Genomic DNA, 24,663 nt, shown 5'->3' with positions numbered 1-24,663 from the left:
CGATTACCTGAAAAATCCATCTGGTTCACTAATGTGCTTTAGGGAAGGAAACTGTCATCCTTACCTGGTCTGACCTACATGTGACTGCAGAACCACAACAGTGTGGTTGACTCTTAACTGCCCTCTGGACAATTAGAGATGGGCAATAAATGCTTACATAGCCAGTGACTCCATCATCCTGAGAATGAATAAAGGAAAAAGTCTCTTTGGTATATCAACGTGCATAGAAACATGTGAATTGGGAACAGACATAAGCTATTCAGCTCCTGTAGGTTGCTCTGGTATTTGAGGAGGCCTTGACTAATTTGATTGTGATCTTAATTCTACTTTCCTGTCGGCCCTTAAACAGTCGGAATCCCTTGGTAATCAAGAATCTGTTTAACTGAGCCTTAAAAATATTCACTTACCCAGCCTCCCTTGCTCTCTGGGTAGAGAATTCCACAGGTTAACAAACTTATGAGAGAAAGAAATTCTCTTTATTTCTGTCTTCTATTCTCCCCTGCATATCTTCCCAGTGTCCATCCCATCAGATCCCCTCAATCCCTTGTTTCAATAAGATCACCTCTCATTCTTCTAAATTCGTGTTCATAGGCCAAATCACAAGGAGACCCTTTCATCCCATCAGTCAGTCAAATGAAACTTCTCCATACTGCGTCCAATGTAATTATATACCTTAAGTATGAAGACAAAATCTATGCATATAACTCTGTGGTCTTACCCCTGTGTAATTGCGGCAAAATGTTCTTAAGCTCCAATACACAGAAAGGAATAAAATGTTTAATTTGCCTTTCTAAAGTTGCTGTGCTTGTGTACTATCTTATTGTGATTCATGTACCTGGACACCCAGATCCCTCTGTACCACAGAATTCTATGATCTTTTTCTATTTAAACAATATGCCGATCTCTGTTGTTGCATCCAATGTTTCATGTTTACCCATTAAGCTCCATCTAGCACATTGCCTGCAAGCATAGTCTCTGTATGTATCTTTGTAGATCCCTTAAGTTTTCTTTACGACTTGCTTTCTTAACTATCTTTGCAGCATCAGCATAATTAGCAGTTGAGAGCCCAGTACTCAACTAGTTGTACAAACATATGAATTAGGAGAACAGGTAGGCTATTAAGTTCCTTGAACCTGCTCCACTATTCAAGAAATTGTAGCTAATCTAATTATAACCTCTGTGTTCCCACCAACCCTGATAAGCCTTTCAATCTCTTGCTTGACAATTGTCTTTTGCTGGTTTAAAGCCAATCAAGGGCTCTGCAACCAATACTTTTTCATGAATGTGTTCCAAAGGCATTTATTGCCTGAACAAGAAATATTGCCAGTCTCTGTTTTAAATGAATCCTGATTTTTAACCAATGATCCCTAGTTCTAGGTTGCTTCCTAAGAGGAAATATTCTCTCTATATTTACACTCTTAAAAACCCCACAGAATATTACATGTTTGATTTGGTCACTTCTGATTCACCTGGACTCCACCAAATATAAAACTATTCCATAACACTTCTTAAGTCAACCTCTTCCCCCATTCCAAATATTATTCCCGTAAACCCTCTCTGAACTGTTTTTGATGCGTTTATATCCTACCTTAAATAAGGTGAGCAACACTTGGCGGTCTCACCAATTCCCAGTTTCACTGAGGCATAACCTCCTTACTTTTGTATTCAATGCTAAATGATGTCATTCTGTTAGCTTTTCTAATTACTTCCTCTGCCTGCATACTGACCTTCTGTGACTCACGCAAGAGGGCACCCAGAAATCTCTGCATCTCCAAGATCTGCAAACACTCAGTATATAATACACACTATTTTTTCCTGGCAAAATGGGCAAATACTTGTTTTCCCACATTATACTATAATTATCAAATTTTTATCCAATAACTTCGTTTTCTTGTATCTTTTTGTAACCTTGCATATGTCCTCTTCACAACTTACTTTCCTACCTATCTTTATGCTGTCAACAAATTTATCAATCAATCAATCCTTCTATCCCTTCATCTGAGGCATTTATATCAATTGAATACAGTCACGGTCTCACTATCAATCCCTATGGATGCTATTCACTACATCTTGCCAACCTGAAAGACTGTTTGTTTTAATGCCGACTTTCTGCTTCCTATTAACTAGCCAGCCTTCTCTCCATACAATATGCTGCCCACTTCACCATGAGCTTTATTTTCCATGTGGCGTCTTATCCAGTGACTTTTGGATAGCTAAGTACGCTATTTTCACTGGTTTGCCTTTATCCACAGCATTAATTAAATCCTCAAAGATGTCTGAGATGAGTCCAATATGATCTCACTTCCATTTAGTCATAGAGTCACATAGCATGAAAATTGAACCTTTGGTCCGATCATGTTCCCAAGCTAAACTAGTCCCACTTGTTCCTGCACTTGATCCATATCCATCCAAATCTTTCCTATTCATAAGCTTATCCAAATGTATTTGAAACATTGTAACTACCTGCATTCCACCACTTCCTCTGACAGTTCATTCCCCACACGAGCCGCTCTGTGTAAACAAAAAGTTGCCTCTCATGTCCTTTTTAAATCTGTCTCCTCTCACCTTAAAAATGTGGGTCCTAGTTTTGAACTCCCCCACCCTGGGGAAAAGACACTTGTGAATCATCTTATCTATGTCCCTCATGATTTTATAAACCTCAATAAAGTCCCCTCTCAGCCTCCTACGCTCCAATGAAAAAACATCCCAGCTTTCCAGTCTATTTGTGTATCACAAACCCTCCGTTCCAAGCAACATCCTGGTAAATCTTTCTGAACCCTCTCCAGTTTAATACTATCCTTTCTATAACAGGGGACCAGAACAAGACACAGTACTCCAGAGGAAGCCTCTCAAACGTCTTGTAGAACCTCAACATGACATCCCAACTCCAATATTCAAAGGTCTCAGCAATGAAGGCAAGCATGCTGAATGCCACCTTAATGACCCAGTCTACCGATGATGCAAATGTGGCTGTCTCATGGTCTTGAAGTTATCTAAATGTCCTGCTGTAACTTCTTAAATATTAACTTCTAACACTTTCCCTATTACAGATGTTAAGGAACCTATAGTTTCCTGCTATCTGTCTCCATTTTTGAATAAATGAGTTGCATTCACCACATACCGTGTAGCAGGACCATCTCCAAATGAAGGAATTTTTGGAAATTTAAAAAATCTACCAAATGTTTCACTAGTCACTTCTTTTAATAACTTGTCAGGGACCATGTCTCCAATCATTTAGTTCAGATCACATTCCAACAATTGTGATTTTGTTTTTGAGTTCCTCCATCCCTTCCATTTCCTCAAATATCCCTGCTTCTGGGATGTTTATGTATTTGATGTATCCAGTGAGGTGATGAGTACCGCAAAATACCTTTTCAATATATCTGCCATTTCCTTATTTTTCGTTACAAGTTTCAAGTGTCACTTTCTATATAGGACCAATGTTCACTTTATATTCTGTCTAACTTTCTCTTATACTGTTATTTTTCCCTCTTTATTTCTTGGTCATTCTTTATTTTATATGCACCCCAATCTTACAACGTTCTGCTGTCTTTGCACAAATATATGCTTTTTCTTTTAATATGATGCTATCTTTAATTTTCTAGTAAACCATGGGTGGCAGGTCAGTCCCTTGAACTTCTGTTTCAGAATGTATTTATTCTATATTTATTTGAACAGAGACCTAGGGATTCTGGTACATAGGTACATGTGACAATAAATCAAATCAATGAACTAAGTACAATGAAAAGCTTTATTTGCAAGCAGTGCAGACAGATTAGAGTAAGCAAGGACCTGCAGATCATAAGGTTAAAAAAAAATGTTTGGACAGAGTGAGCCACACAGGTTACCCTGCACAGGACTTGTGCGAGGCAAGAACAACGTTAACACGATCAATGTTATTTGAAGTTAGAAAGACGGTTCATCAATCTAATCATGGCAGGGAAGAAGCTGTTCTTGAATCTGCTGGTGCATGTGTTTAAGCTTCTGTATTTTCTGCCTGACGCAAGAGGTTATAGGAGAGCATTGCCAGGATGGAATGGGTCTTTGGTGGCAGCCTTTCCGCGGCAATGAACTCTGTAAATGGAGACCATGGATGGGAGTTGGCTTTGTGATGGTCACAACTTTCTATAGTTTCTTACGGTTCTGGGCAGAGCTGTTGCCGTACTAGACTGTTATGTACCCAGACATTATGCTTTCTGTGGTGCATCTGTAAAAGTTGGTGAGGGTCCTTATGGACATGCTGAATTTCCTGAGCCACCTGAAGATTGACAGTTGAGTCACAGGTAGGGTGACAAAGAAAGCATTTGGCGCTCTTGCCTTCATTGTTCAGACCATTGAGTTTAGGAGTTGGGTCATCATGTTGCGGATGTACCAGATGTTGGTCAGGCTACTGATGGAGTACTGTGTACAGTTGTGATCAGTTTGGTATAGGAAGGATATTATTACATTGAACAGGATGAAGAAAAGATTTACTAAGATGTTACTGGGACTGGAGGATTTGAGTTACAAGGATAGGTTTGGAAATTTTTCATTGGAGTGTAGGAAGTTGAGAGGTGACCTGTTTTATAGAGGTTTATAAAATCATGAGGGGCATAGGTAAGGTAAATAACAAAGGCATTTTCCCTCAGGTAGGGCAGTTTAAAACTGAAGGGCATAATTTTAAGTGAGAGGAGAAAGATTTGAAAGAGACTTTTTTGGACAAGTACATGAATTGGAAAGGTTTAGAGGGAAATAGGCCAAATGCAGGCAAATGGGGCTAGTTTAGTTTGGGAAACTTGTTCGGCATGGACAAGTTGGAGCGAAAGGGTTTCCAGGTTGTATGGCTCTATGACTCTGGCACTACATCTCTGTTGACCAATTCTTTAATATAATTTAACTTACTTCAGTGAGCTCTGTTTTCAAACCATCAGAACTCCACTTACTTAATTTTAAAAAAAAATAGTCTCAGACCCACTCTTCTTTTCCTCAACCTGAATGTAAAATTCATTCCTGTTTTGATCGCTGCTATCTAGTGGTGCCTTCACTAAGAGATCCATAAATAATCCTATTTCATTGCATCATTAGAGGTCTAATATAGCCTAGTCTCTTCGGGTGGATGGGGTACAATCATTGTACAGAGCTCACACCCTACCCCATCAATACAAATCCCTGACCCTCCACTATCCACCCCTCCTGCACCATCGCAGATCTCCGTCACTCCACAGGTCTTCTGATAGTGCAGTGTGCGGGAGTGTCAGCATGTATTGCTGCTAATGGAACAGTCACAGGTTTGAATCACGTGGGAGGTGTGCAAGAGACAGTAGGAAAGGGAGCCGATAAAATCTGGAGCTGGAAAAAGCACAGCAGGTCAAGCAGCATCAGAGGAGTGGGAGAGTTGATATTTTGGGCAGGACCCTTGCGGGAAAATTAGTTGCAAGCTGCTTTCCTAGAATGTTTCCAGGGAACTTGTTTAAATAGACTTTGATGGTTTGCAGAAAGCAGATGATAACTATGCATGACACAGGGAGATGATAAATGGAAAAATAAGGAAAGAAATCTCTGAAAGTCCTTGAACCAAAAACAAGTCAGTATTCCTGAACTTTGGGGCATGAAGTGGAATGTGCAAATTTCTGTCTTTGCACCACTAAAATAGGAGTTCGTGAGGGTTAAAAGCGGAAGGTAGTTACTTCCTTTTGTCTACTGATTGGGAACCAGCTAAAGTTTTTGTTTATTTTGCAAGTTGTAAGCATCAAATGGTTGGGAAATGCCTGCTTTTCTAGCACAGCCCACCTTTGCATAGCTGAGCCAAAAGGACAAGGAAGAAAATAATGCAGTGAGCTGTGGGAAAGAGAGTCAGTAAAAGGTGATAGAACCTGTTGTTTATTATGTGTCAGTTTTAATATATATTTGAATATTGCCATTTAGTTTCTCCAGATATTGATTTTATGCTACTTCAACCACCAGTTTTGCTTTTTGACCACTGTTCATTTATGGTTTGGTTGAAAGTAGTGGTATCAATGATAATGGGCTAAGACTGCTTGCTATGTTTTGCACTTCATGAGTTTTTAAACTGTTTTGCAGCAACACATTGCATGCACAACATGCATGTCATACATGTTGTAAACTAGTTTAAAACAATGCATTTGACGTCTTGATATTTTTAATTTTAAAACTGTTCCTATCAAACTATTTGCCAACATATACTTAGATTGTTAATTCTGTACAGTAACGCATCTTGTCATGTGAAAATGTTTAAAATATAACAACATCTGATGTACAACTAATTATTGATCAAAGTTTGGGTGAGGATTTGTAGCTCGGGTGCTCGTTGTTGTGGTCCTGTTCGCCGAGCTGGAAATTTTTGTTGCAAAAATTTGCTTCCTGTCTAGGTGACATCCTCAGTGCTTGGGGGCCTCCTGTGAAGTGCTTCTGTGATGTTTCCTCCGGCATTTATAGTGGCCTGTCCCTACCGCTTCCGGTTGTCAGTTTCAGCTGTCCGCTGTAGTGGCCGGTATATTGGGTCCAGATCGATGTGTTTGTTGATGGAGTTTAATTATTGATATAAAGTATTAAAATCTGTGTTGGCCAAAATTAGAAGTTGAGTTTACTGTGTTAATATTTACAAATTTTGTTACTCGAACAGCTACAAACCCATGTGGCAGCAATAATGGTGGTTGTTCCCACTTGTGCCTGATGTCTCCAATCAAACCATTCTTTCAGTGTGCCTGTCCAACTGGTGTCCAGCTACTAGAAGATGGAACAATGTGTAAAGATGGTATGCATTTACCAGATATGAAGTTAAATGTCTAATTTAATCACTTACCTTGCAGTCTTTTATATAAATATTTGCTTCCTATGAGGTCCCTGTGATCTCTAGTGGATTATTTGTTCACGTGAACTTGAAGATACTCTATCTTCTGGCAATAGGTATCCTATATCTCACAGGCAGTGTTTATTTCATGCTGTACCTCACTGTGACTTGGGAGTCCTAAGTATTGTTTGAAATACTTTGTGGCACAGTGCTCAAGTGTTAGGGCAACAGGGTTTGTCATGATTGTAAAAATGCTGAGATTATTTCAGTGAGTTTTAACTAAGTGTAAACTTAGAAAGGATGTTTCCTCATTCGTGGCAATCTGAAACAAAAGACCGTAGTTTTAGGATAAGAGGTAACAGATTTACAACTTGGATCAGGAGATATTACTTCTCTCAAAGGGTGAAATTCGCAACCCCAGAGTATTAGGGATGCTGGGGACATTGAATAAATCTGAGGAGGAGAGACAGATTTTTAATTATTGGTTGAAGAGCTGTGGAGAATGGGCAGGAAAGTGGGGTTGAAGCTGAGATGAGATCAGCCATGATTGTATCAAATGGTGGAGCAGGCTCAAGAGGCTGAATTGTCTACTCCTGCTCCTAGTTCTTATGTAATATTGAAGCGACAACCAGTTCCCTCTGAACTGCATGACTACGCAACTGCTCTGAAGTTGGGCAGTTGGCAGGTCAATGCCATTTGCAGTATTGCCTGCTGTTTCCGCACGTTACTGCCGTGGACCACGGAGGATCATGTGGAAGGATGAAAATTAGTGAGTATGTTGGTGGAACCCCATGATTAACTGACTGATATCCATGTATTGAATTATGCAGAAAAAGACTTCCAGAGATTTGCAAAGGTTTTATTTTGAGTCTGTTGTTTAACACCCACACCAGTTTCCATGTTTCCATTCCAAGACCCTTACCTTGTCCAGAAGCGAGCTTTCCACTGAGGAAGAGCCCTGCTCTTTTTAAAAAATTAACCTGTTCAGCTGCAGCACTGCTCTGCAACAGGTGGGTCTAGAACACAGGCCTTCAGGTAGGGAAAGGACTACTGTCCCACATAATCCCTCAAGCTATAGTCATTTTGATCAACCTGTTCAGGCATTTCTCCAGCCGAAGTGGGACTTGAACCTGGATTTTCTGGCTCAGAAGGAGGGATACCATCTCTGAGTCCTTAACAATATACTTTACCATATATTTTGATACTAAAATAATACTGCTGCTTTTGCCCAGATCTATATGGAGGACCTTTTGCATGTGTGGCAAACATGATAGCCACTCCACTACAAGAGCCCTCCTCTTGAAATTTTAATCAGCCAGTTCAGATGTGTTATGACACACTTCCAGGGATGGTGGTACTTGAACCAGGGCCTCCTGGTCCAGAGGTGTGGATATTTGGTCTGGAATGTTGAATGTGGGATCTGTATCCTCACTCGTTCTAGATCCCATTGTCCCTAACAGTGGCCTAACTCTGATGTTTTTATGCTTTCTTTCTGGTATTAAACCTGAGTGGGTACAGTGTCTGTAATAGGTTGGAGTTTATACACCATCTCCTCCAAGATAGATATTCTGAACAATTTTTTTTAAAAAAGCATGTTCAGATAAAGTTAATGAAAGTCACCTTGCCCTCCCCTGTAAGTAGTAATCTCATTTATCTCATTATTTGAATGCTGAATCAGTTGTGCCCCAAAAATATGTTTTGCTGACTTGAATGTGTAAAATGGTAACCTTTGTTTTAGGACACCATTTGGCATTGATTGATGATCTTTGCAATAGAAGACAAGGTGAGCTGACCCTAGGCAAATAACAGCAACTATGGAAACTTGTAGTTGTGAATAGTCAGGATTTATAACTAGGCCATTCTTGCATGTATTCTGTCCATTGCAAGGAGAAGGTATCTTTTGTTCTGTGGCCCTGTGACTTATACAAGAACAATTCTTCATTCATCTGTACCTTCACTGTTTTCTTTTTCCCTCTATCTTAAATTAAATGAGAGTGCATGTTTTGTCATGCGTGGTGCAAGCATTGGCCGCCTGGTTGAGATGTTTCTAATAGAGACTGACATGAGCCATTGATACGACTAGACCATGCTATTTACATTCCAACAGTGAATGCCTGCATACAGCATGAAACCTGATAAATGGAAACTTACAGCAGTGGAAGAAGTTTTGTAGATATGCAAAACAGAATTTTTTTTTCATCCGCACTACAATTTGTGTGATAAAAACACTGCCATAAAGAAAGAGATTTTTGTAGGGAGACTGATTCTTGTTGCTAGGAGATGAACATGTGAGGGCAGCCCTGATTTTTCAAATGTCTGCTTGATACAAAAGGAAAGCCGCTGCCATAGATATATTCTATGCTGTAAAACATTGTGTATTGTTAAAAACGGGAATATATCCTAAAATGGTGGCTGGGGATACATCCAAATTTCCTATTGCCATTGAGATGAAGAATATAGAAAGAGTGTCCCATTTAACTGGATTGACCTGGAAAAAGCTCAACACAGACTACAAAAGGTGGAATATGTGTACTAGTCGAATCACATGGATATTCCTTATTCTCATAGCCATAGAGATTTGCAGACAAAAAAAGTAGTCCTTAATTGTTTACAGTTTTAATTGATTCACTGCTTATATGTTGTTAACATTACCCTGTCCTATTGTCGGCCAGTCGGACTCCTCACTAACTGCTGCTGCTGAATTATCCCTCAATAAAGCCCATATCCAATCTGCACAGCTTGCAATAATGACACCACCAATTGGCATTTTCCCAGGAACAAGGATTATAGTGGTAATGATGCCAAATTGTGTCTGTAATGGAGAATTCATTAATCAGCATAAAGACACAAATTGCCGAGGTAGCATTATCAGGAGTATGTGTTTTGTCAAACATAACATTTTTGAACAGGATCATTTGTCAATAAAACTTTGAGTATTTTTCTATAAAGTAAAAGTTGCTTTACAAGATATTGTGACTGTGAAATGTGCAGCATGTACATCTATTCCTGTTTTGCTCTCAAATTTTATACACCCTAGACTTTAAACCTAATATTTATTTTTTAACCAGACATTCTTAAAAGAAAACAGCTCAAATATCCAGCCATGTTTTAAAACAACTAAAATATAGTAAAATTATATGGCATTGAGCAAGAGTACACATACTTTCTCTTGCTCCTTCTAATGCCATAGGACACAATAACTGAAATAAGTTATTTTGTCATATTGATAGTCCATAGAGTCATGACTTGTATGCATCTAACAGGCTTTTTAGCCATAGCTTCCCAGCAACAAAGCTGCATTTGTCATCAATCAAAGCAATAAAACTGCTCCAAGGCTGAGAGTAAAGTATCTGAAGCTGAATGGTGGTACCCCATTGGTCACGCACAGCTGTACAAACCAAATTGCTTCACCAGAAGTAGGTTAGCTCTTTATACCTAAGAGATTTTATTAGCAAGTGAAATCAACTGCTTGTAAAGAGATAATTATATTATAGTGCATTTTTAAGTCTGTTTCTGTCTGAGTCTTTCTTGTCGTCCTGTTTGGTAAGTGTGTTTTTTTGCCCTTGCTCTGAATAAATACCGTGAAATTTCCGTTCAGGTTAATCTTGAATTGAACAGTTATTTTGCAAGACAGTCAATAGGATACAAACTGATGCCAGCTGTAAACTTATGTATGTTTTTTAAAAAACATTTTTTTAAGGTGCTTCTGAATTATTGCTGTTGGCTCGACGAACTGACTTAAGGCGGATATCTTTAGACACTCCTGATTTTACAGATGTCATCTTACAGCTGGATGATATCCGCCATGCAATTGCTATAGATTATGATCCGGTTGAAGGGTATATATACTGGACTGATGATGAAGTACGTGCTATCAGGCGTGCTTATCTGGATGGCTCAGGAAGTCAGTTTGTTGTGACCTCCCAAATTAACCACCCTGATGGCATTGCTGTGGATTGGGTAGCAAGGAACCTTTATTGGACTGATACTGGCACAGACCGTATTGAAGTAACGAGACTGAATGGGACAATGCGCAAGATTCTAATTTCTGAGGATCTGGATGAGCCAAGAGCAATTGTGCTTGATCCAATGTCTGGGTAAGAGTTCATTTAATATTTCTTGCATATTTTGGGATGAAGCTTTTTTGTTTGCTGAAGTCTAATTGGTGAACCCTTGTGTTAAATTCACCTCTGTTCTTGAATTTGGAAGCTCTTCTTCATAGAAAGGGGAGAAAACTCGAACACTTTATTTTAAATTGTAAGGAATCTTTGAAAACTTAATGATGCTGTGTGCTGTAGATGTTTATGTACCATCGCTGGCTGGACAAATAGAAATGTCATTATTTGACTGCATGAGCTTTCAGTTATAGCCCTGTGATGAGTTAGAATGTTCTTTGGAGCAAATGTCCTATAATATTTTGTTTCCTCTCCCCTTTTAAAATCCAAGGTGATTAGCAATGCTCGTTAGTATTTTGTTTGTTTTTTGTTATAAAAAGTAAGTAGCCACTGTCACATTTGTCTTTGTTTCCTCCAAACAGGTACATGTACTGGACAGACTGGGGAGAGATTCCAAAGATAGAACGTGCCACTTTAGATGGATCAGACAGAGTTATCCTTGTTAACACTTCATTGGGCTGGCCAAATGGTCTAGCCCTGGATTACAAAGAAAGAAAAATGTACTGGGGAGATGCAAAAACTGATAAGATAGAGGTTTGTATGTAATGTGCATTAGAATATTAACTGCCATCATTTTTGTGCACTTTATAAACTCTTGTATACATGTTTGATTTAAATGTTCGAAATGAATTTTTTTAAGGATTTTTTTGTTTATTTATCTTAGCAAAACATATTTTGTGTTTGTGGCGGTATTCTAATGTTCACAAACAATGGAAGATGACAGTTGCAATAATACAAGTAGTTCCAATGTATGATGAAATTGCATTTATAGATGGCGTAGTGAATTTAATGAAATAAAAACAAAAATAGCTATTGTGCATCTCGTAAGTTATAGAATCATAGAATGGTTACAATACAGGAGGAGGTCAATCAATCCACTTGTTCCACACAGTTCTCTGATTTAGTATGATACTCAAATAAGTTCTTCTCTGTATAGATTTGATTCCCTCCAGTGCGGAAACAGGCCATTCCGCCCAACAAGTCCACAGCAACCTTCCGAAGAGTAACCCACCCAGGCCCATTGCCCTCTGATTAACGCACCTAACACGATGGGCAACTTAGCATGGCCAATCCACCTGACCTGCACATCTTTGAACTGTGGAAGGAAACAGGAGCACCCAGAGGAAACCCACGCAGACACAGGGAGAATGTCTGCATGGAGTTTGCACAGTCACCCGAGGCTGGAATTGAACCTGGGTCCCTGGTGCTGAGAGGCTGCAGTGCTAACCACTGAGCCACCGTGCTGTCCCACTTTAGCAAATACTTTAGAAAATAAGTTGGTCCACATTAAATGTCTTCATGCCCAAATAGTAGTCCACAGTCTTTTGCTCAAGGAAATTTCATAAGTCCGTTATAATGAGAATGTGGTGTTTTTTACACTTTGATATGATCAAGATAAGCCAGTGTCCTCAAGTGTCTACTTTAACTTGACAGACTTATTCACAGACAACCAGAGACTTTACTGTGCACATAGTGATAGCAAGGAATGTGTATAATTAGGAATTCAAAATGGTTAAAATGTTTATTCTTTTATATGCTACCTGTGTCCCTGTTGGGAAACGAATGTTCTGCTTTTTGGTGAATAGAAAAGAAACTCAGCACTGTTTAATTTTTGAAACCTTATCTGTTACTTTTGAATATAATCCCGACAGAGTGCCTGTTGACGAGTTTTATGCAATTGGTGAAACATACTCTTCCTGGCAGTGCACCAATTGTTAAAAGCATTGTCACTGTGATTACCTTTAGTTTGAAACAATATACCTGGAATCATCAGCTTGATGGACCAATTTTGTGTCTAAGGAACCAACAATTATACCCAGTCCTGGTGAAGGATTATTATGATATTTGGAGGGGAGAGAAATGGGTTTTAGTGTACATCTGGAACACTGCTTCACTCAGTCAAGCTTGCTTGGTTGCTAAGATGCTGAGTTAAAAATTTGCGATATGTATATGATCCTACTTGGTTGCTTTCCTTATGTGTTCACACCCTTTTACTCAATTCCTACTTATTAAACCACAGTCTTGTTTATGTTAGTTTTGTGCTGCATATTCCTGTTACTCATGCACAAGCATTTATAAAGAAAACACAAAGCCTTTTGAAAACTCATATTTTTTAAGTTTGTTTCTCTCCAAAACCTTGTTGCAACTCTAGTGTTTTACTATGGATAAGGTTCAGACAAACCGTGTGCAGATAATTCAATTTTCTTCTGCCATCTTGCTGTATTGTTATTGTGATTTAGTTACCACATTGTTGATATTACTCTTCATTGATAGGGCCATGATAGTTGACCTGGAATTAATTTCCCGATCCTTTTCCCCACATAGTTTAAAATATTTTCAAAACAAAATGCTCTCCCCATTTGACGAAGCTTCATTTTATTCACAAGCACAGTTTTTGTCATGGCCATGTCTGCACCACCATTGAGATCTGTAGGAATGATCTGCATTTCTCATTTTTCTTGTCTCCCTACCTTCCTATTTCCTTTCTGTGCTAAAACACTCAATCTCAGCCCAGTTATTATCGTTAGGACCAAGTCTCCATTTTGCCATTCTGTAAACAGCCTGTTAGAGCAACACAAAAAATTATGTTGCAGATGGCAGTTTTTTTTAAAAAAGAAAAATTTAATGCACCTATTGTGCGAATAACATAGTGTTGCTTTAAGAACTCTGTACAAATTGTGTTAAGATTTTTGTTGAATGGAAATCATCAGACAGTTAAAGGCAGAGCAACTGCAAGCTGGCCTCAATATTTTTAAAAATACACTTCCTGTGAATGTAGGTTCCCCTATGGTTGACCTTTTGATTGCATAGTAACCAATTCTGTGGACGGTGTGCAGATGCAGTGTGTTACATCAACAGAGACAGATTCATTAAGAAGCATGGCTTTGGCATAGCTGCTGTAGTACAGGGGCCCTGAGGAGATAATAAGCAGCAGCAGGGGTTAATGGAGATCAGCGGGAGGTGCAGCAGGATGCTTTTGTCCTGAGTTTATCTGGCAGTGTACAGTGGGCAAAGCAGCCTGCAACTTGGAAGTCGGGTTTGTCATTATTCACAGTTGGTTGCTGCTGGTAAACTACGATACAATTGCAGCTACTGACATCTTTAGTCTAGCATGAAAGCTTCAGCTTTCTGAATCTAAATATATTTAAACGTGTTTTTCATTAGCAATACTTGAAACTGAAATAAGTGAAATCTCTCCAGTGTTCTTTCAAACACAACTTGCATGTGCTTCCTGTAAAGTATAAAGATAATACTTTCAATCTCTAGTATTAGACATGCGTAAAGTTAAAACTTTGAACATTCAAGTTAATTTTAATAAAATGTAGTTAGGTTGCTTTGAAACTAAATTAGAATATGCAACATTTTCCATTGGATGTAATTATTAGAAAAATAAGTGCAGAATTGAATAGATTTGTGGACTGTGCCCAATCAGGGGAAATGTTATACCTTGGAAGTATTTTTGAAGGCCATGATTGTTTTTCATATTAATGTTGAGTTGTAGATTTCTGCTTCATGCAATTTACAGAGGAAATGACCAGTATTGTGTGCTTTTTAAAAAATTAGCTTGTTTAAATGTTTGAAATCCTTTTAACTAAGGCAACCTAGTGGTACAATTCGTTGATTTAGCCAGTGCATTGTCTGCAGCTTTGTAAACAAAAATAAACCATTAGTTAGTGCAGATTGGAGCTTGGCAGTTCCAACCTAGATTCACTGATCCATCTCCATAACCTCTAACTTCAACTGGCGTTGGCAGGTTATTTAGCCATCCTTTCTCCTACAAAGGATGAAATATGAAGGGAGAGGGATGCTGTAAAACAGATGTAGAAGGAAGTTACACACTCAGTTATTTTAAGAGGGTTTTAATCAGATTTTCAGTGCTGTAAAAGTGAAATGTAAGCATTTAGTGAGTGTTAATTTACATGCTCCTCGTGGAACACGTCAGTATTGCGTAAAGCAGTGCTATATTGTTGCATTTTGAACATTTTATACCACAAACTTATTTGCATAGACTATTCAAGAATCACTTGTACTCTTGAGCAGGAAACTTGCATTGAGATAGTTGGCTTGATTTTACTTTTTGTACTGAAACTTTTCAAGATCAAAAGCAGCGGTTGAGGTGCCCAAGGAGAGATGATTTGGAGATGCCGGTGATGGGCTGGGGTGTACAAAGTTAAAAATCACACAACACCAGGTTATAGTCTGGTGCTCCGAAAGCTAGTGCTTCCATTAAACCTGTTGGACTATAACCTGGTGTTGTGTGATTTTTACCCAAGGAGAGAGACTGTATGTAAATCAGTTATGGCAGGTTTTTGTTTTATGTTACTCTAATTTGGCTTCCTGGAGCCTAGGAAGTAATGGCCTTGATAGAAGTACTGTATGGGAATGAGAGAATAAATTGACTGGAGCAGTTTTAGCGACTAAAGATCATGGAAACCATTTATATTCGCGGAAGGATTGAACCTCTGTCAGATAATCTCTAATGTGATGGTCTTGAGCATTTTTTTTAACTGGTGTTCAGGTTTAGGTGAAAATTCTGTATTCGGGAAGTGAACTTGTGACTCTTACCTAAATGATTAAGTTGTGGTAACCTGGGGTGAGATTGTAATTGTACAGCTTTAATCCTTGTGTTAATTCTCTGCTGCTATTGTGTAGTTTCTACTTGCGTCCTACCTGCGGAATACAATCATATTTTCGGTTTCAAGCTTCTTCTGAGAAATATACAAGCAGAATGAGAAGGGAATGGCTTAAAATTTTGTTATCTTTTGCCTTTAATTGTGATTTGAAACTATCATCCATTTTGAATCATCAGCTTACTAAGAGGTCTGGTCAACATTTGCCTGTATTGTATAGTTGAATTTCTTCCAGTAAAACAAAGCCATTTGTGTAGTCTGAGGTTGCAGCCTCTTTGTATTTAGTGAGGTTCTGAGTAGGTTCACACAGTAATTTGCCTAATAAAGAACTGTGCATAAAGTCAGAGAGAAACAGAAGATTTTTTTTTCCCCCTTGCTTGTTGTTGAATCATTTGTATTAGATGGGAACCAAAAACCAGTATCCGGAGAATGCTTCATTTTACATCCTAATCCTCAAATTGAGGCAGCCTTTTCCTCTGATGACAGACAACAAAGTCCAGCTAAAAAGAAGCTTGTTTTTAGCTGTCTAGACTGGGTAAAATTCTATCGGTGAGTGGCAGCTTGCACTGCCTACTGTGGGGAATAATGAAACACAAGGCCTCCATTTAGTCAAGCAGAGAAGATTCAAAGGTTGTAACCTTGACTTTAGTGAACACTGAGTTGAATACAAATTGATTTGGGGAGGAGGTTTACAGCTCAGGCAGTTGAAGGGCTGTTCGATATTGTGTGTCAGCAGTGTGTAACTAGATTTGACATATTTTTAAGATGACCAAATTCCCAGAGGGGTTATAGGGCGGTGGTGGAGGTGGAGTGAGAGAGACCTTTTCAACAATGGTTTTTGACTTAGAATGAACAAGAGCTACAAGACAGAATCCAAGCTGTGATTATCTCTGTAACCAATCCTAGCATTCACAAGCTTTACATCTTATATTTATTAAAACACTGCACATGTAAAATTTTCCGGAAATGTCATAAATCTGCTCTTAGTTGATTAGACGTTTTTGTAATTGATCAACAGGTCAGAGAGTACCTACTTATTGTTTAAGAATCCTTTCTTAAGGCAGTTTTTTTTTCTCTTCCTCTCCACTTTATTCTGGAGACCCTGATTTGAATTGGGTTCAGATCCATATCTGTTTTGAATAACCACCACTTCTGAGTGACTTCATTTTCCACCATAAATAATGAATGAGAAGCAAACTGTTTAACCTGGGCAGTATCACAGTTTAATCAGTCCTCATCTTCATTTTCAGCAAGTGCTTCTGGTAAGAAGATAGTGAAAACCTTGAGTGCCTTTTCTGTTTTCTAACCCTTGTTCTCAGTACTTCACTCTTGGTTTCAGAATTGTTTTTAACTACTTTTGGAAGGAAGACTCACCCACATTTTCGGAGTCAAATCTTTATGACAGCTGTAGGTAGTATCCCAGTAAGCACAAGATATTTTGTCAAAATGACGCAGGTGTGGCATCATGTCTTGTATCAGTACCACGATGTTTGCATTCCAATTCTACAAGATAAATGCTAGGGTTGTGGTTCTATTATATCACAACTGTTAATTGATGTATGATTTTTATACATACCAGACTTGCAGGCTGCAACAGGCTTGGAAATGAGTGTTAAGCCACTGTAGTACGATCGTGCAGTGTGCGTAAGTTATCAAAGTTTGATGCTGTCTCCTGTGGTTCAAGATATCTGCATTTGTTATTAATGTGGTGAGCTGAGAAGTTGAGGTATACAAGTTTTCCTCAGGCTTTGCAATTAGTCTTTGTTCTACAACTCACTGCTAGTTGATGGTGGAGACGATCTGATGCACCTGAACTATGGCTGATGCCTATATATGCTAATATGTCACCTTCATAATTTTATGTTGAGACTTATTGTTCTTTATGAATTATTTGAGAGATTTAAAACTTTTGGGAAAATGGGAAATGTGCATAAAAGCAGTCTATTTATTTTAATCAAAATTAGCATAATGGAAGAAGAAATGGTCCATTTGACAATTCATGTTGATTTTGTTTTGAATTGCATGTTTATGCTGCATCTATATTTTTGAACTATTGTGAGATTATCATTGTGCATCCTTACCGGAGGTATTTTTGGTGTTTCTTGCACTTTGTGATAAATACTGTATTTAATGTCTGTTATTGTTCTTATGTTGGAAATCCATTCCAAATTCTCAGTGGTTTATTTGGTTAGTGAACTTCTTTGTGATTGCATTGATTGGATCATGAGATGGATGATTATAACTGGATTCAGGCATTACACAGATTATTTCAATACCTTCTTGTTACCCTTGTCATTATCCACCACACTTCTGCCCTCTATAACTTTTAACTCTCGAAATCCACATCACCCATCATCCTTACACTCATTGACCCTTTTTTACTCCTGGTTAATCAACAACTTGATTTTAAAATTCTCACTCCCTGTTATCAAATGCTGCTCTCTAATTCTAGACATTGAGTATCCCAAATTTTAATTTTAATTTATTTTTATTTTGTGCTTGAGGGGAGCAGAGGTACTTCAGATTGCAGTGCTGGTCAGCACATTTATAGGTACCTGATCAGCTTTCATTATATATTAATAATAACCAGTATCATTGCCAAATATCAAGTATTGTCCAATAGCTAGTTGTAGTGGAGTTGGTTGTGGCACTTGATATTCAACCACCAAAACCATTTGCTTGACATCCTGTAAGATTGCATACTTAAACCCCCTCTCTTTATCCTCCGAAACCTGCTTAAACTAAACTTGAGTACATACCTTCAGTGCTGTGTTTGACCCTAAGCTGTTTTAAATCCCATATCATAAAACCACCCAATTTTAAAGATAGCAACGTTGCATTCCTTTGATATACCCCACAAGTGCCATTGAAGGCTACGGCAAGCGACCCAATATAGTTAATTCAGAATCTCTATTTTCATTTTCAAATCCATCTTGTATTACCCTTCATAACTTCGCAGTTTGCAATTCTCGTTATGCATTAGCACCTACAACATTTATTTCCTTTGCCCCTTCAGATTAGAATTCATAACAGATCGTTAAACCATTTAACGTCTTACTGTGGCATGCCCTCCAGTATGCTATTTTTTTTTACCCATTCCTCAGAAACCTTAACATTTTACCACTTTGACTTTGTTTTACCTTTTATTGTCTTCATCCTGCTGTCTCTGGTCAGAATCTATTTAGATCTCTGAACTTGGATGTCTTGCTTAGTTGGAGAAAGTGAGGATTGCAAATGCTGGGGATTGGAGTCGAAAAGTGCTGGAAAAGCATAGCAGGTTAGGTAGCATCTGAGGAGCAGGAGAATCGACGTTTCTGGCATAAGTCCTTCATCAAGAATGTAGGGGTTTGGGAAGGGGGATGCAAGATAAATAAGAGGGTCTGGTTGGAGCTGGGTAAGGTAGCTGGGAAGGTGATGGGTCGATGCAGGTGGGGAGATGATGGTGATAGGTCAGAAGGGAGGGTGGAGCAGATAGGTGGGAAGGAAGATAGACAGGCCTTTCAACAAAACAAAACCTATGTAAATTGTAAGTTTCAAAAACGTTTTCTGATTTTTTTTTTCATGTCAACATTTTTAATCTTCACTGAGATGAGATGAGGCTTAATTTTATTTTGCTGGTAGGATTTGGAACCCTGATGGAAATTTGATGGATTTCAGAAGCACTAAGTTCCTCATTGTTTTTTTTTTGGCATTCTTTCTGTTCATTCATGGTGTGTGGATGTCAATTGTTCTGAACTGTCCAAAGAGCAGTTAAGAATCAATGACATTATTGTGGATCTGCAGTCACAGGACAGAGTAGATATTGATGGCAGATTTACATCAAAACAAAGAGCTTCGGATGCTGGAGATCTGAAATAAAAACAGAAACTACTGGGAAAACTCAGCATGTCTGGTGGCATCTGTGGGGAGAAAGCAGATTGGTGACTCTTTCAGAACTGGATGATAAATTTCCTTCTGTAACGAAGAGTAACTTTTTAATGACAATCAACAGTGGTTACATGGTTGCCATTAAGCTGCCTCTTTGTTGAATTGAATTTTCACCATCTGTCTAGATGGGACCTGAACCCATGTGCCCAGAACATTAATTTGGATTATCCAGAGACATAACCACTCTGCCATCACCTTACTAGGCATTACCATGAGACTATTTCAGCTAAAGACTAGGTAGCTCAAGAATGTGGCTTTTTACTCTCAGTAACCCATCATTGCACCACTCTCCACACCCAAAATCTGTCATATCCTAAAATTAGATTATGGTAAAGTCTGTTTTGTACCTCTAATTGACATTATTTGTCATGTTTCTTTTGTTTTCACTCCAATTTTGCCTTTTTCTTTTCAACACTACTGATTCATACACATGCTGTTTTCTTTTTGGCTGTCCATTAAATATTGACCAGATCATGAGTAGTAATGCACAGTAACCGTTTGATCCATTTTTTTCTGTGTGGTGATATGTGGCTCATCTAGATAGACATCTCTGTTTAATAAAAAGGATTGCAGTGGTTTATTTTTCCTGGTATAATTAGTATTGTTGTGTCTAACGACTTTATTTTAATTTTTTTTATTGTAACACCATTGTTCCACATATGTGCACAACATAAATATTGATTATGTATTTTGTAAGTAAATTAAAGTAACCAGAAGTTAAGTTTATAATTTAAGGTCAGATAGATGGATTCCTACTTTGTTGGTTATTCAGTTCAATCCTTAGTCAGATCACTATTTTCTTTGGAGATTTAAATTTATCTTTGTTCTTGTTTCTTGAGAAAAGTGCAGTTGCATGATTACATTTTATATTGTTCCTGCTTTAATTCCTTAGTTTAGTGATTTGTATGTGTAAAATAAGACATCAAAATTGTTGCCAGATTCTTGCTAAGGTTCGAGCACATCAGTTGCTATCAGTACAAGCAGTATATTTGTTTTGTCTGCATTATGTTGGAGTGTTGCTGAAGTGTGTCTAGAGGTGATTGTGGTATAGCTTCAGTTGTTTGCTGTTGTAGACAATATTCATGCTATGGTTGAAGTTTTTTTGATGGCCTCAGATTGTGAAATCTACATGATAGTATGGTTTGTGCAGGAAAGGAAGTTTGGATGGTGGAGATCTTTAAAAATTGAGAGCTGACATGATTGTAAGTCTGTTTTTGGGAAGATAAATGTCAATCTTATGTTAATTCTGTTTTCAGTGGGCCAGCTCTTTTTGTTGCAACTCTTAATGGAAACTGCTTTGTATTTCTTAAGCACCTCCACTAAAATAGTACTGTTGTAAATTCCAAAATGAATTATCAGTTTTTTTATATATTTGATTAATTTGATTCAGTGTCTGAAGCAAATATAATCATGAAAATGTTTGAAAATTTCCCAAAGCACTGAAATCTCAGTGGTTGTCATCATGCACAGTAAATGGTTATTAAACCCTGATAGTACATTAATTATATGAAACAAAACTTGGTGTGGACTACTTTGTGCATTTTGTCATCTTCACAAATGAAATGTCACTCATTTGAATAAGGTAAATTATTATTACAGGTTGATCAGAATTGTCCTTTTGTGTTTTGCATCTTTATAAATGAAATAATTATAAATAATATCTCTTTGCAAATCATCTAATTAAACAAAAGTTATTAATTGCTAGGAGCTGTCATTCAGTAGCCTACAAGCATTGATCATATCTAATTAGAAAATACAAATTGGAAAAATGCTTTTGAATATTTTGACCCAAACGTGATTTGGATTGAAGTGTAAGTTTGATCATAGACAAAGTTCAAAGACTCTGTGGGAGAATATTCCCTATTTATGGCATGTCTTATGATTTGCTTCTCTTGCCACCTAATTTCTTATAATCTATGGAGTAAAAACCGATTATGCAAAAAATCTGAGTTGAATCTACATTTATTGATATATCAAAACTAATCCCATCAACTAGTTTTGAATTGGGTATGGTTTAAGGTGAGATAAAGGCCTAATTTTGAAATTATTTTAGTATTGGTTCATAATATAAATCTTATATGATACTTTGTCTCCATAACGCCAACATTTCTACCTGTTAAATTGGAGAATTGATCATTAATAAGGGTTTTGCTGTAAAAGAGTCCAAGGAGAGAAGCTGTAGTGAGCAGTCAGTTGGTAGCCTATAATAGTAAAGGATTTCAGGCTGAGAGCAAATTACTTACATGATCTAAAAGGAAGCAGCATAGGGTTTCATAAAATTTAAAATCAATAGGACAAAATGAATAGCTGCATAGACAAATGCAGGTTAATTAAGGAATGTAGAATAGGTTGCTCAACATGAAATCATGCTTAATTAATTTGTTAAATTTTTTTTTGAGGTAACAGAGGGCTGTTGAGTGCTGTGCTGTTGTGGTGTACATAGACTCCCAGAAGGCATTTGATACAGTACCATGCAGTAGGTTCTTGAGCAAAGCTACAGCTCATGGAATAAAAAGGAGAGTAATGAAATCGACAAAGTGACAGGCAGAGAGTAATGGTTAATGGGTGGAGGTCAAAGCAGGTTAGACAGCATCCATGGAGACAGAACAAGCTAATGTTTTGAGTCTAGATGACACTCCGTCAGAGCTCTAGTTATTTAAACGAGAAATGTTAGCTTATTGTCTCTCTATGGATGCTGTCTAACCTGCTGTGATCTCCAGCATTTATTGTTTTCAGTTCAGATTCCAAAATCTGCAGTAATCTTTGCTCTAGATTATGGTTAATGGCTGTTTTGCGGGCTGGAGGAAGGTTTATAATATGCTTCAGATTTCGGTGTTGGAATCTTGCTTTTCCTGATATACAGTCATAATTTCAAAGTTTGTAGATGATCTGAGATTTGGAAACATCATTAAACTATGAGGAGGATTGTGTAGAGCTTCAAAAGGACATAGACAAGTTGATAGAATGGACAAGCAGGTGCCAAATGAAGGTCAGTGCAGAGAAATGTGAAATAATGTGTCTTCGGTAGGAAGAGTATAGAGGGACAAGATAAAATAAAGGGCGAAATTCTGAAAAGGGATGCAAGATCAGAGGCACTTGGTATACATGTGCATGAGTCATTGAAGGTGACAGAACCTCTGGTTAATAAAGCTTACGAGATTCAGGCTTTATCAATTTTTGAGAAGATTTGTAGCTCGCTGAGCGAGAAGGTTTGTTTTCAGACACCATGACTAGGTAACATCAGTGAGAATCTCTGAAGCACTGGTGGTATGTCCCGCCTCTCTATTTATAGGTCTTGGTTTCTTAAGTTGGGTGATGTCATTTCTGGTTCAGTTGGTGTTCATGTATCCTGGTGGCAAGTTTCCTGCTTGTTTGATGATGTGATTTTTTTTTACAGTATTTTGTAAATGACGTTAGTTTTTATGGTAGTATCTAATGGATCCTTTAGGTTTATTAGTCACTGTTTAAGTGTGTTGGTAGATTTGTGGGCTACCATAATGCCATTCTACCTTCCCTTCACTGGAGACTCTCATTGATGATGTTACCTAGTCATGGTGATGAAACATCTGAAAATAAATCTGCCAGCTCAGCAAGCTAACTTACGTACTTATTGAGGCTTTATTAATAGGAACATACAATGCAAGAGGGAAGGTGGTTATGTTGAACTTGTACAGAAAAGAAGTTCGGCCTCAGTTGAAGTATTTGCTAGTTCTAGGCACTGTACTTTAGGAAGGATGTGAATACATTGGAGCAAATGTAGAAAAGATTCACGAGAATTCTTTCGGGGATGAAGAACTTTAGCTCTGAAAATAGATTGCAGAAGTTAGGACTATTCGTCTTCAAGAAAGAAGGCTGAGTGAATGATTTTCGTAGAGGTATCCAAGAACAAAAGGGGTCCAGATAAGTAAGTTGGGAAAAATCTGTTCTTGCTGGAGAAAGAATTGTAAACAAGAGGGCATAGATTTAAACTATTTGGCAGCACTTGAAAGCGATGTGCGAAACTTTTTCAATCGATGAATGGCTGGGATTGGAAATGCTGCGAGACTGTTGCAGAGGCAGTTTCAATTGAAACATTCAGAAGGGCATTAGACTGTTATCTGAAAAGGAAAATGTGCAGGGTTACAGGGAGAGGCAGATGATTGGCATTAAGGGAATTGCTCATTCTGAGTGCCAGTGCAGATACAGTGAGCCAGATGATGCTCTTCTGCATTGTGACAATTCTGTGATTTCATGATTCATGTATGAAAGGGAACCACAAATAACAAGGGTGCCAACTCTTGAGTATAACTTTGGAACTTTTTAACATGCACTCAGGTGGGGGTACATACTGTTCAAACTAATGGAAGCCAGTAGCATACACACTTTCTTCTCAGCTATTCAAATTTGAGTATTGTATAAACAAATATAATGCATTCATTTTATGGCTTTATCCTAACCCCTGTTTTTAATTGCCTTGGTTTTAGTCACCAGTTTAATATCAGTTAGTAGCAGGTTCTAAATTTGCCCTCAGCTGTTTAACTTCCATTGTAACATCATTTCAGGCCAGGTCTTCGATAACCCAATCTGCAACAGTTTTAAGTAACCTCTCTTGCTTCGTGACCCTCTTGATCACTGCCGATCCTTCCTTTCTTGCTGAGGCTGGAAAGTCTCCTCCTCATTGACACTGCTCTTTACCAGGTTCAGGAGAGGGAGGTGGTGACTGGGATGTTAGTTTGGGATGAGCGTCAGGGCTCATGATGGTAAGTAGAAGCAGCAACAATTTTTAAATTTTATTTTAGAAGTTACTTAATTTCAAATGTAGGAATTCAGCAATGTAAGCTATTTCAGTTTACAGGATGCAATATTTTGACATTCTATTCTCATGTGAAATGACCTGCAAAACTGAACTACAGCTTTTACATTGGATTTAATTGGAAAATGTGGGTTTGCTTAATTATATTTCATTTGAAAAAATTGCTCTTTTCAGGAATGGAGCTACAATGTTAAGTGAGGACTCTGGGAGAGAGGGGGTTGGTTGGTTGTCAACACAACTGCTTCCACTTAATTCCAATTGGATACTGCACTAAGTGTGTAATTGCCAACTGGTTCGAGTTAAACTAACTGACATTTTAACTGGTTCCACAAAATTATAAATGGTGCT

The 24,663-nt window shown here is 38.0% G+C and overlaps 1 protein-coding gene across 1 annotated transcript in view; it reads left to right on the top strand.

Moving 5' to 3' along the window:
* Positions 1–24,663, top strand: part of lrp6 (low density lipoprotein receptor-related protein 6) — a 188,196-nt gene that overhangs the window by 123,208 nt on the left and 40,325 nt on the right. Inside the window, exons 5-7 of the mRNA XM_043709456.2 lie at positions 6,623–6,754; positions 10,491–10,887; positions 11,328–11,499. Coding sequence (XP_043565391.1) covers positions 6,623–6,754; positions 10,491–10,887; positions 11,328–11,499 — 701 coding nt within the window. The remainder of the gene's footprint in view (positions 1–6,622; positions 6,755–10,490; positions 10,888–11,327; positions 11,500–24,663) is intronic.

Source organism: Chiloscyllium plagiosum, unplaced genomic scaffold (assembly GCF_037043375.1).
Source record: "Chiloscyllium plagiosum isolate Xiang-an unplaced genomic scaffold, Cpla_swu_hap1 HiC_scaffold_19, whole genome shotgun sequence".
NCBI classification, from domain to species: Eukaryota; Metazoa; Chordata; class Chondrichthyes; order Orectolobiformes; family Hemiscylliidae; genus Chiloscyllium; species Chiloscyllium plagiosum.
The sequence above is the reverse complement of the archived record's forward strand: the minus strand, read 5'-3'. Positions and strand labels throughout refer to the sequence as shown.